The sequence below is a fragment of the Schistocerca serialis genome, chromosome 3 (assembly GCF_023864345.2).
Source record: "Schistocerca serialis cubense isolate TAMUIC-IGC-003099 chromosome 3, iqSchSeri2.2, whole genome shotgun sequence".
Taxonomy (NCBI): domain Eukaryota; kingdom Metazoa; phylum Arthropoda; class Insecta; order Orthoptera; family Acrididae; genus Schistocerca; species Schistocerca serialis.
In genome coordinates this window covers 144717638-144730978 of record NC_064640.1, presented here as the reverse complement: position 1 = coordinate 144730978, position 13341 = coordinate 144717638, and the positions used below count along the sequence as shown (strand labels likewise).

General features: G+C 39.7%; 1 protein-coding gene across 4 annotated transcripts in view; it reads left to right on the top strand.

The window, feature by feature from the left end:
* The window catches only part of LOC126469854 (coiled-coil domain-containing protein 77-like), a 202235-nt gene that overhangs the window by 129198 nt on the left and 59696 nt on the right, over positions 1-13341 (top strand). For all 4 annotated transcript variants that reach the window (XM_050097160.1, XM_050097161.1, XM_050097159.1 and 1 more), the window contains one exon: positions 5339-5474. In XM_050097160.1, coding sequence (XP_049953117.1) covers positions 5339-5474 — 136 coding nt within the window. The remainder of the gene's footprint in view (positions 1-5338; positions 5475-13341) is intronic.

Here is a 13341-nt window from a genome sequence, read left to right as displayed (position 1 = left end):
TGCTGTGGAGATCACAAATATAAAATTAGATTAACAGCAGCTCACACCTTGTAGTACAAGCAATCATTGTACCCATACTCCATCAATAAATTAGCCAGGAAAATGCTAATACACTATATAATACAATCAAAAGTACTTCCATCACAAACTTCACAGTGATTTCCAGATTATATACGTAGTTACAGGTTTGTGTAGTTCATATAATACAGTGTCATACTGTGAATGTTTGCCGTCTTAAGAAGACATGTTCTAGCAGTCTTTTCATTTTTGTTTGACTTGTGGAAAACCATAAGTTATTAGCTTTTTATGTGTGACCTGATGGTTTCAACTTACCAATATTATAACTATACTAGACAGCAGCAAAAATGGCGGCTGGGGTGGCAAGTGTAGAAGACACCCCTTCCACCTTTTGTGCACACTTCCCTTACACATGTTCTTGCCTCATACCTCAGTCGCCTCAAGTCAGAAGCCATTGGTCTGTGCCTGTCGAGCAAAACCCGGCAAAATGCGCCATCAGATAAGGCTATCTGGCGCATTTATGTACAATGTAGTATACGGTGCTCACTCGAAAATGATATAGTATCCAGATACAACAGACAGCACATTGCAATAACGATTTCACAATCAGCAATAGACAACAGCTTATTTTAAAAATTTATTATGGGTGTAAAACCATCTATCAAAAAAATGTTCAGAAAATACTCTAGTGAAAGGGCAGCTGCTACATATTAACTTATTCTTGTGTGTTCAAGTAGACTTATTGCTGTTAAATACATTATTACTCCTCACCTGTGAAATTATTATGGTATTTCAGATTTTATGTGAACATTTAAGCATTCATTAGCTTTGCGTGTTAGTTTTTAACCTCGGTAAAGAGTGGAAAGCAGGGGTCTTCTGTTTTCCTCGAGTAACGTGCCAGCACATGCAGCGAATGCACAACAGCTTTGGTCCCACATATTGGAAACTTTTCATTGGGGGAAGGGGGGGGGGGGGGGGAGGAAAGGGAAGACGACAGGAAAGTGAGTGAAGAGAGGAAATAGTGTTCAAAGCTTTGTGGAGGGGAAGGAACAAGAAATATAACATTTAATACAATTTATTTTTGTTTGAGTGTCCTGTTCTGAAGACCCACTATTCAAGCGGTCATCTGAGGCAATGACAATGCTTTTGAAGAACTTTTCATGGATGCCTTCCTTCAGAAAGCCAGTTTCCAGCTTGGCGTACACACTTTAATTCAGTCTTACATGAAGACATGATCATTTGTTTCCTCAATTAAATTGTGCACAGCTTTCATCTGAATGTACAGTTTCTGGATGCAACCTATGATTTCACTAGGACCCATATATTTTCTATCAGGTTATACTGGCAGTGGTAAGGGGGCAGTTTCACAAGCTTGTGGCCCATTTCTGCTTTTAACCTGTCAAGTACAAACTGATTTTAATGGTTCATGTGGTGCCTGATGTCCTCCAACACCTCCACTTTCATATGGCAGTCTGAAATTGAAATAATTTTCTCTTGTAGACACTGTGAAATTTCATCCTTCTTTGTACTTTTCCTTTCTTTTTTAGTGATAACTGGCATTATCCATGATGATCACGCAACTGTCTTCCAAACCATGTAAGAAATATAAAAAACAGTGTTTGAATTATATTATTATCCATTTCTTCTCGATAACCACTGGATTTGCAGGATATAAATATTAGTTTTTTTAAATTAAGCCATATTTAAATATCCAGCATGACAGACAATAAATGTCTTTCCTTTGCCAGTCGCTACTTTAAACCTTATTACCTTTTGAATACTTTCAGACATGCTGTCTGGTGTGATCCTGATTAAGTCAGGTCTCATCAAGATAGAGTGGTGGTGTTTTTCATTTTCTGATGTGCTTTTTTCTCAGTAAATTAGCCCTATCTCCTGCAATACAAAATCTCTCCATCAGAATGCAACTTCCATTGTCACATTTTTTGTACCTGAAGCCCAAACATTCCTGAATTCTTCCACTCAAATAGTTGCGCTCCCCTACCCCATAAATGCAGTCTTGTCGTGTTAGACATCTGCTACAGTTGCCACTCTGATAAAATTTCAGTACTATATGATGAACAACATCTTTCTGGAAATTGTCCACATCGGTTAGAGTTCTTCCACTAATATCTTCCCAAGGGGATTGAAACATCATTTCTTGACTACTGGTTTCCATTATCCATGTTTCTGCAAATATCCTACACGCAGTTCAGTATGAAACGCCACATGCCTTTGCTGTTGCAGTCTCTTGTGCTGATAAGATTTCATCTCTCCTGGCTTTGTCTATAGGTCATGAAGAAATTAGTGTGCCGTGTATATGATGATTCTCTTTGTTTTGCTCTGTCATCTTAACTCGCAAACAAAAATAACAATATTATCTGATGAAAATCACTACCTTGTCTTCAAACATACATTTCCATGCAGTGAATTCTGGATAATGGGTTACAAAGTTGCAAAACCATGGCAGCAGCAGCATGAATGAAGCACAGTATTGCCACGTAGATGTTGTTAATGATAAGTGTGTGTTTGGTAGTCATTGCTTCTGATAATGCCATCCCAACTACACCTGTAGTAGACGTGGCACTGGTAACAGTGTGAGCTTAGTCATGGATCAAGGTGGACTAGGCCAAAGGTTTCTCATCAGCACTTAGAAACAGGAGGAAGATGAGGGCTGGGAGAACTGACCTACTCCTCCTAGGTGCCACTTTCATTGCTTCCTTTATAGTGCAGTGTGGACACGTCATCCAATGAATACTGTATGTCCTGTGTTGTTTACGGGACAGAAGGAGTAAGAGATGAAACACCACATACAGTCAAGATCATGGTCCAACAATCTTGATTTCTGCAATTTCTCTAAAGGTATTTGGTTCGCGCTGCTGCTTCTGGATCACGAGGTCCCGAGTTCGATTCCTGGCCGGGATGGGGATTTTTCTCTGTCTGGGGACTGGGTGTTTGTGTTATCATTTCACCATCATTCGTTAATGTGGTGAGATTGGACTGTGTAAAGATTGAGACTTTGTATGGATGCTGATAACCACGCAGTTGAGTGCCCCGCAAACCAAACATCATCTAAAGGTATTTCATGTGAATAAGAAATTATCTCATTTCTATCGGGATGGTGATGCCCACTGCAGTCATAAAAAAAACTCAAGCTGCACGTGATGTCGTTGTTCATATTTATTAAATACAATGTTCTTGATGTTCTTGAGCAGTGGGCTGCTCAGTGTTACCAGATTTATGTCACTGTAGCCGCTACACATCCTTCGGTGATTGCTGGTAGGTTTGTTGGAAGAATGTAAGGTGTTACAAAGTGTGAGATTGTGCTTTACTACTTCTATAGTTGAATATGTCTCCAGATGAACAAGATGTAATGAATGCTGAGGGGAAAGTCATAATGCCCATCATTTGAGATGGTCACTTTACCAAATTTGTATCAGATTTGGTTGGTTGAGGTAATTAGTAGTCATAATCAAAGTAAATAAAAAAGAAAAATAACAAAAATGCTAGTTCAGTACACACTAAGGTATTTATAATGAAAACTAGACCAGTTCATAGTAATTGAATACATGCCAATAACCAAAATGTATTTTTAATTTTGAAAATAAAATATGGGTTCTTGTAAATGGTACTTATTACTATTACACTTAGCATCAATATTTCATTTACCTTTCAAAAATGTCCAATGTGTCTTCCACTCGACGCACAAAACTGTCCAGAAGCCAGTCAAACTTGTTCCATACTTTTGTGAGCATGCCTGGAGTTGCTGCATTAACTGTTCTTGCTGTGTACTGTTGCATTTCACCCAGAGTTGCTGGAATTGAGGACACACGGATGATGACTTTCAGAAAACCCTCAACTAAAACATTCACATACTGTGAAATCAGGAGACCTGGGAGGCCAGGGGTGCAATGCGAGATCTGTATGTTCCTGATTGCTGATCCATTATTTAATGCTTTTTTCCCCGCCAGTAATCATGGGTACATTCTCTCAGATGTAATGTTCCTCCAGGGGAAAAAAAAAAAAACATTCACATCCTATGCAGTCCTTACACTTTAAATTAATTTATATTCTTTCATACCACAAGCCAAGTCCTATGCTGCAAAGATGCAGTTAGTGAACAGTCTGCCTCTTTCCATAATACATATTTCCTGTTTCAAACATATCTGATTGTGTCTTGTTATAAATTAATGGTAGTCTTTACTTACAGTTGAGACCATCTGCATAACCAACAGCAAGATCTCATAATTTGTTTTCCAAATTCTTATATTTTCCACCTCTAAAACTATGTTGTAATCCTGTCTGATTACTACATGTAAGGGCAAGACTGATCTCTGGTACTCCCAAGGAATTTTCCTAGATTTGAGGAATAAAATCAGATCCACTAATACATGTGAGGCCACCTAAATAATTACTTGAAGATGTAGTATTTGAAAGGTGATATTAACCACAGGGCGAGCAATCTACAGGTCCCATATCTTTCTGTGGATTCCATATCCTTCTTTATGAGAAGAGGATGAATTAGCAGGTGGTCGGCCACTTGTGCTCTCCTAGGCCTTATATTTTTTTTCTTTTTTACCACTTGGGTGTATTTTACCTCTTTCTCTTTGATTCCTTCTTTCCTTTCCTCTGTCTTTCTTTCTTTCTTTCCTTTTTGTTATAATTCATGTTTTTGTATTAAGTTGTCATTGTTAACAATATTAGGAAAAGGAAAGATTGCTACTCATCGTAAAGATAATCCATTGAGTTGCAGACAGGCACAATGAAAAAGACTGTTACACATTATAGATTTCAACCAAAGTCTTTTTCAGCAAAGAAAACACCCACACATTCACACAAGCAAGCACACCTCATGCACACAACTGCCACAACTGGCAGCTCCAGTCGAAATGACTGTGTGTGTTTTCTTTGCTGAAGAAGGTTTTGGGTGAAAGCTATAATGTGTAACAGTCTTTTCGTTGTGCCTGTCTGCAGCTCGATGGGTCATCTTTATGGTGTGTAGCAGTTTATCCTTTCCTAGTATTGTTGATATTACAACCTAGAGTTTCCATTGCTTAATTATTACTAATTGTTATTATTATTATTATTATTATTATTATTATTATGTAAACTGATAGTACTCTTTCATGTAAAGACATTCACTGTTAAGTACAAGGAGTTCATTTATTTCATATAAAATGAAAGATGGCTTTGAAGACCATCCTTTCATTAGGGCAAATAACAATAAATAACCAGAAACAATTAATCAGAAAATATGCAAGAAAATGCTTTCCTCTTTTTGTTGCATCAGTTCTTTAATATGCCTTATTGCAATGATTTACAGGAAAAATTAAAATATGCGAAGAAGCTTAATGAAACTGCTAATGAAGAAGGTGCAGTTAGTAGTGATCAAATAGTATTTGTCTCTTCCCAGTTGATGCCAGTAACAGTAAAACCTCATGATGGAGCAAAATTACCAGGTTGTAATTTTTTTTAGTTACTAGCTACATACCTAATTTTATGCTGCTGTTCATTTGTTTTTCTTATTTATCTGAAGATCTTCATTAGTTTTTTACATGTTCCATAAATCATTTGAACATTTTTTGTTAAATGATGTGCAACAAGTCAGTTTCAGGATGTGTGTACGTGATTAATGTTAACAGTAATAAACATATTTTTTAGTCCTGCTTGTGCTACTACAATCAAAGACTAGTTTTTTTAAACAAGCTACCAGTATTTAAAGGAAAATTCGTGCATGGAATAGAAAGAGTTGTCCAGGAGAAAGTATTTTAGGTTAGATTTAAAATTTGCTTTGCTGCCTATCGGGTGTTTTATGTTATTGAGTAAATGATAAATTTTTTTCTGTATATTGAAATCCTTTCTGAGCCACTGACATCTTCAATTAATGAATAATAAAGGTACTTTTTTCTTCTAGAGCTGTAGGTTTGGAAATCACTATTCTTCTAAAACTGCGATGGGTTATTCTTGATGAATTTCGGTAGCAAATGTATGTATTATAAAAGTGCCAACCTCCTTGGAGAGGTACCTACATGACTGTCGCAGGTGAACATTGTATATTATACTGTATATTGTATATATGGTTTCTTTTGTGCAATCAATGCTTTCTTTCCGAGTTATGACTGACCCCAGAAAATTATTCCATAAATCATTATTGAGTAGAAATATGCAAAATATGCCAGGAAGTTGTTTTGTTTGTTTCTAAGACTAGTAACTATATGGAGAGCAAAAGTAGCTCGAACTTAATTGTTTGAGCAGCTCAGTGATATGCCTCTACCAGTTCAAGGTGTGTACACCCAAATATTCGAAGCATTGTACCCTGTTTATTGACTCCTTTCATGCACTACATCAATTGTTGGTAGGTATGACACTCTTTGTTGTACATACTAGATATAGTGTGTTTCTCAAAATTAAGGGAGAGTCCATTTTCAGAGAACCACTTAGTAATTCTTTGAAAAATATTATTAACAGTCTCTTCTATTGCTTTCTCACTTATGGAATGTATTATAACAATAGTATCCTCTGCAAAAATTACTAGTTGTCTTGATAAATGTTAAGTGGAAAGTCACTCACATACATAATGAACAGGAATGGACTCAAAATTGAACCTTGTGGTACCGGTACTTCTTAATTTCTCCCCCATCTCAAAATTTCCTATCCTTTCAGAACTGTTTGAATTATTCAGCACAACTTTTTACATTCTGTTAAGTATCATTCAGATTAGTTGTATGTAAAGCCACCAGTTACATAAAATTTGAATTTTTCTAGAAGAGTAACACAATCTACAGAATAAAATACCTTGGAAAGGCCACAAAAAGTACCAACTGGCAATATGTTAGCATTTAATGCTTGTAATAATGGTAAGAAAATGTATAAATAGCATTCTGAATTGAGCAACCCTTCTGGAATCCAAACTGTGATGTGCTAAGTAAATTGTTTTTACTTACACGTGAGACTACATTTGAGTACATTGGGCCATATGAATAAAACTGAAGCACAAGCTTGCAGCAAAAGGTAGAAGTAAGAGCATTCACTTGGAAGCAAAAGGTAAAAGCAGAAGCCTTAGCTTCTGATTGTAATAATGACCTTTTGCTTTTCCTCTTTACCTTTTACTTCTAACACAGTAGCAAAAGCTCCTAGCCACCTGCTTGGTATGCATTGTCAGCGAACCATTGTTGAGCAAGAATGGGCTTCATCACTGTTTCCTTTGCCGTCCGACTGAGTTTCGCTTCATTTATTTTCAGTGAGTATTGTCACTTATTGACTGAAGATGTCCTCGTCCGATTCAGATGAAAGCTGGGTATGTGCAGAAAGTATGATGTTGTTTTTAGTCGGCTTTAGAAAATCATCCTGAGTATCAGAGAAGTCACAACTTCCAGAAGCAAAAAGAAAGAGAGGAGATGCAATCTTAAATGTTATACATTCATTTGAAACTAATATCAGCATTAAAACTGACAGGAAACAATTGCTAAAGAAAATGAGACTAAAAAGGAAAATGGATAAGAACAGAACGGGAAATAAACCGATTGTTTTAAATGTTTGGGAGAAAACGTTTTACAGCTTGCTACTAGGAGATGGGAATCCTACAATGAACCAGGTACCAGGTAAGACAAATTATAAACTCGTGTGATGTTAATATATATTTATTTTCCTTCAGTTAAAAAAATTACACATAGTCTGTAAATGTTAAAATGAGTTTTTTGTTTTTGCAAATCGTTAATTGATGGGCACTAAAATTAATATATCCATCGAGAAAGCAGTTAGTAGCGTCCCTCTTAGACAACGAATGGAGTGTGCTCCCTGCCGCCGTTGGATAAGCAGCTGCAGCAGCAAGTCGTATACTCCTAGCTCACTCATTTGTTACATAGTTTAATTCTTAATTTCTTTGCGTGTTTTTGGTACTTGCATTGTTTAATTCATAAATTTCGGGCGTATTATACTATTTGAGAGTTGTAGCATCGCGTTTTAGTACCTGAATAGTGTAAATTCGCGTAGTCTCCTTCCGCCACCGAGCAGTGTCAGCAGTGCGCAAGTAGCAGCATTACTGCATTTACTAGGCAATCTTGTATTTTAATAACCGTTTAAATTTTGTCGATTTGTTTGCGCTCTCTGTAGATTAGTTCAGACGTTCTTTGCAAAACAGTTTTTAGCATGGATAGGGACTGCAACTGCTGTGTTCGGATGCAGGCTGAGTTGGCATCCCTTCGCTCCCAGCTTCAGGCAGTGTTGGCTTCGGTCACACAGCTTGAGGCTGTTGCCAATGGGCATCACTGTGGGGGTCCGGATGGGGGTTTGTCGGGGACGGCCAGCTCGTCCCACGCATCCCCCGATCGGACTACGACTGTGGTTGCCCGGGATACTGCCCGCATTGAGGCTGATCCCTCACCTGTGGTAGAGTGGGAGGTCGTCTCAAGGTGTGGCAGGAGGCGAAAGACATTCCGGAGGGCTGAACGGAAGGCCTCTCCAGTTTGTCTGACGAACCGGTTTCAGGCTCTGTCTCAGGCTGATACTGATCTTTGGCCTGACATGGCTGCTTGTCCTGTTCCAGAGGTTGCCCCTCAGTCTGCAAGATCCGGGCGGTCGCAGAGGGTGAGCTTACTGGTAGTTGGGAGTTCCAACGTCAGGTGCGTAATGGGGCCCGTTAGGGATATGGCAGCAAGAGAGGGGAAGAAAACCAATGTGCACTCCGTGTGCATACCGGGGGGAGTCATTCTAGATGTGGAAAGGGTCCTTCCGGATGCCATGAAGGGTACAGGGTGCACCCATCTGCAGGTGGTCGCTCATGTCGGCACCAATGATGTGTGTCGCTATGGATCGGAGGAAATCCTCTCTGGCTTCCGGCGGCTATGTGATTTGGTGAAGACTGCCAGTCTCGCTAGCGGGATGAAAGCAGAGCTCACCATCTGCAGCATCGTCGACAGGACTGACTGCGGACCTTTGGTACAGAGTCGAGTGAAGGGTCTGAATCAGAGGCTGAGACGGTTCTGCGACCGTGTGGGCTGCAGATTCCTCGAGTTGCGCCATAGGGTGGTGGGGTTTCGGGTTCCGCTGGATAGGTCAGGAGTCCACTACACGCAACAAGCAGCTACACGGGTAGCAGGGGTTGTGTGGCGTGGGCTGGGCGGTTTTTTAGGTTAGATGGCCTTGGGCAAGTACAGAAAGGGCAACAGCCTCAACGGGTGCGGGGCAAAGTCAGGACATGCGGGGACCAAGCAGCAATCGGTATTGTAATTGTCAACTGTCGAAGCTGTGTTGGTAAAGTACCAGAACTTCAAGCGCTGATAGAAAGCACCGAAGCTGAAATCGTTATAGGTACAGAAAGCTGGCTTAAGCCAGAGATAAATTCTGCCGAAATTTTTACAAAGGTACAGACGGTGTTTAGAAAGGATAGATTGCATGCAACCGGTGGTGGAGTGTTTGTCGCTGTTAGTAGTAGTTTATCCTGTAGTGAAATAGAAGTGGATAGTTCCTTTGAATTATTATGGGTGGAGGTTACACTCAACAACCGAGCTAGGTTAATAATTGGCTCCTTTTACCGACCTCCCGACTCAGCAGCATTAGTGGCAGAACAACTGAGAGAAAATTTGGAATACATTTCACATAAATTTTCTCAGCATGTTATAGTCTTAGGTGGAGATTTCAATTTACCAGATATAGACTGGGACACTCAGATGTTTAGGACGGGTGGTAGGGACAGAGCATCGAGTGACATTATACTGAGTGCACTATCTGAAAATTACCTCGAGCAATTAAACAGAGAACCGACTTGTGGAGATAACATCTTGGACCTACTGATAACAAACAGACCCGAACTTTTCGACTCTGTATGTACAGAACGGGGAATCAGTGATCATAAGGCCGTGGCAGCATCCCTGAATATGGAAGTTAGTAGGAATATAAAAAAAGGGAGGAAGGTTTATCTGTTTAGCAAGAGTAATAGAAGGCAGATTTCAGATTACCTAACAGATCAAAACGAAAATTTCTGTTCCGACACTGACAATGTTGAGTGTTTATGGAAAAAGTTCAAGGCAATCGTAAAATGCGTTTTAGACAGGTACGTGCCGAGTAAAACTGTGAGGGACGGGAAAAACCCACCGTCGTACAACAACAAAGTTAGGAAACTACTGCGAAAGCAAAGAGAGCTTCGCTCTAAGTTTAAACGCAGCCAAAACCTCTTAGACAAACAGAAGCTAAACGATGTCAAAGTTAGCATAAGGAGGGCTATGCGTGAAGCATTCAGTGAATTCGAAAGTAAAATTCTATGTACCGACTTGACAGAAAATCCTAGGAAGTTCTGGTCTTACGTTAAATCAGTAAGTGGCTCGAAACAGCATATCCAGACACTCCGGGATGATGATGGCATTGAAACAGAGGATGACATGCGTAAAGCTGAAATACTAAACACCTTTTTCCAAAGCTGTTTCACAGAGGAAGACCGCACTGCAGTTCCTTCTCTAAATCCTCGCACAAACGAAAAAATGGCTGACATCGAAATAAGTGTCTAAGGAATAGAAAAGCAACTGGAATCACTCAACAGAGGAAAGTCCACTGGACCTGACGGGATACCAATTTGATTCTACGCAGAGTACGCGAAAGAACTTGCCCCCCTTCTAACAGCTGTGTACCGCAAGTCTCTAGAGGAACGGAAGGTTCCAAATGATTGGAAAAGAGCACAGGTAGTCCCAGTCTTCAAGAAGGGTCGTCGAGCAGATGTGCAAAACTATAGACCTATATCTCTGACATCGATCTGTTGTAGAATTTTAGAACATGTTTTTTGCTCGAATATCATGTCGTTTTTGGAAACCCAGAATCTACTATGTAGGAATCAACATGGATTCCGGAAACAGCGATCGTGTGAGACCCAACTCGCTTTATTTGTTCATGAGACCCAGAAAATATTAGATACAGGCTCCCATGTAGATGCTATTTTTCTTGACTTCCGGAAGGCGTTCGATACAGTTCCGCACTGTTGCCTGATAAACAAAGTAAGAGCCTACGGAATATCAGACCAGCTGTGTGGCTGGATTGAAGAGTTTTTAGCAAACAGAACACAGCATGTTGTTATCAATGGAGAGACGTCTACAGACGTTAAAATAACCCCTGGCGTGCCAAAGGGGAGTGTTATGGGACCATTGCTTTTCACAATATATATAAATGACCTAGTAGATAGTGTCGGAAGTCCCATGTGGCTTTTCGCGGATGATGCTGTAGTATACAGAGAAGTTGCAGCATTAGAAAATTGTAGCGAAATGCAGGAAGATCTGCAGCGGATTGGCACTTGGTGCAGGGAGTGGCAACTGACCCTTAACATAGACGAATGTAATGTATTGCGAATACATAGAAAGGAGGATCCTTTATTGTATGATTATATGATAGCGGAACAAACACTGGTAGCAGTTACTTCTGTAAAATATCTGGGAGTATGCGTGCGGAACGATTTGAAGTGGAATGATCGTATAAAATTAATTGTTGGTAAGGCGGGTGCCAGGTTGAGATTCATTGGGAGAGTCCTTAGAAAATGTAGTCCATCAACAAAGGAGGTGGCTTACAAAACACTCGTTCGACCTATACTTGCGTACTGCTCATCAGTGTGGGATCCGTACCAGATCGGGTTGACGGAGGAGATAGAGAAGATCCAAAGAAGAGTCGTGCGTTTCGTCACAGGGTTATTTGGTAACCGTGATAGCGTTACGGAGATGTTTAACAAACTCAAGTGGCAGGCTCTGCAAGAGAGGCGCTCTGCATCGCGGTGTAGCTTGCTGTCCAGGTTTCGAGAGGGTGCGTTTCTGGATGAGGTATCGAATATATTGCTTCCCCCTACTTATACCTCCCGAGGAGATCACAAATGTAAAATTAGAGAGATTAGAGCGCGCACGGAGGCTTTCAGACAGTCGTTCTTCCCGCGAACCATACGCGACTGGAACAGGAAAGGGAGGTAATGACAGTGGCACGTAAAGTGCCCTCCGCCACACACCGTTGGGTGGCTTGCGGAGTATAAATGTAGATGTAGATTTATTTCCAATATGATGGGTGTAGAGGATTTATGGGCAAAGATTAAACTGTTTGTAAATCATGCTCTAGAGAAATATGTGCGGAGTAAGTGGATTAAGAACAAAAAAGACCAACCACCATTGAATAGCAGATATGAAAAATACTGAGGAAACAGTTTGTTTCACTCAAGGTTCAAAAACGGTCGTGTAAATTTCAACAGGCAAAAGTTATTAGAAGTTTGTGCATGTATAAAATGATCAATGGGTGAAGCATACAACTACTTTCACTTTCGTACCTTGGCAAGAGAACCCAAGAAAATTCTAGTCTTACATAAAATCGTTAAGCGGGTCGAAGGGGTCTATCCAGTCACTCAGTGACCAGTTTGGTTAGTACATAAATGAGTTGTCGGCTGGGGTGAGCAGCAATTTTACTGTTGTCTGAAGACACTGTGGTGTATGGAAAGATGTTATTTTCGAGGGAATGTAGGAGGATACAAGATGACATAGACAAAATTTGTAGTTTGTGTGATGAATTGCAGCTTGCTCTAAATGTAGAAAAATGTAAGTTAATGTAGGTGAGTAGGAAAAACAATACTGTAATGTTCAGATCCAACATTGATAGCGTGCTGCTAGACACAGTCAACTTCAGGTTATTGGGAGATTTCAGGAAAGTGTAGCTCATATATAAAGGAGACCATGTATAGAACACTAATGTGACACATTCTTGAGTACTACTTTAGTGTTTGGGATCTCCACCAGATAAGATTAAAGGAAGCTGTTGAAGCAATTAGAGGCGAGCCACTGGATTTGTTACTAGTATGTTTGATCAACATGTGATCATTACAGAGATGCTTCGTGAACTCAAATGGGAATTCGTGGAGGGAAGACAATGTTCTTTTAGTGAAAAGCTGTTGAGAAAATTTAGAGAGCCAACACGTGAAGCTAGCTGCAAAATGATTCCACTGCTGCCAACATACATATTGCATAAGGACTACAAAGATAAGATAAATTGGGGCTCGTGTGGATCATATGGATAGTCATTTTTCCCTTGCTTTATTTGCGAATCAGACAGGAAAGGAAATGACTAATAGTGGTTAAAGGCACCTTTTGCCACGCACCATACAGTAACCTGTGGAGTGTGTACATAGTTGTAGATAATGAAAACGTTAATGGGCAACAGACAATATTTTCGGTTTTGGCTTGATACGAACTTTATCAGAAAAATGTTACTGGTCAGCGTAGTCACCAACTGAATAAAAGAATTGTTCAAGCAATATTATTATTATTATTCTTATTATTATTATTATTTTAATTCTGCTTAAAATTTGTATTCCTTTTG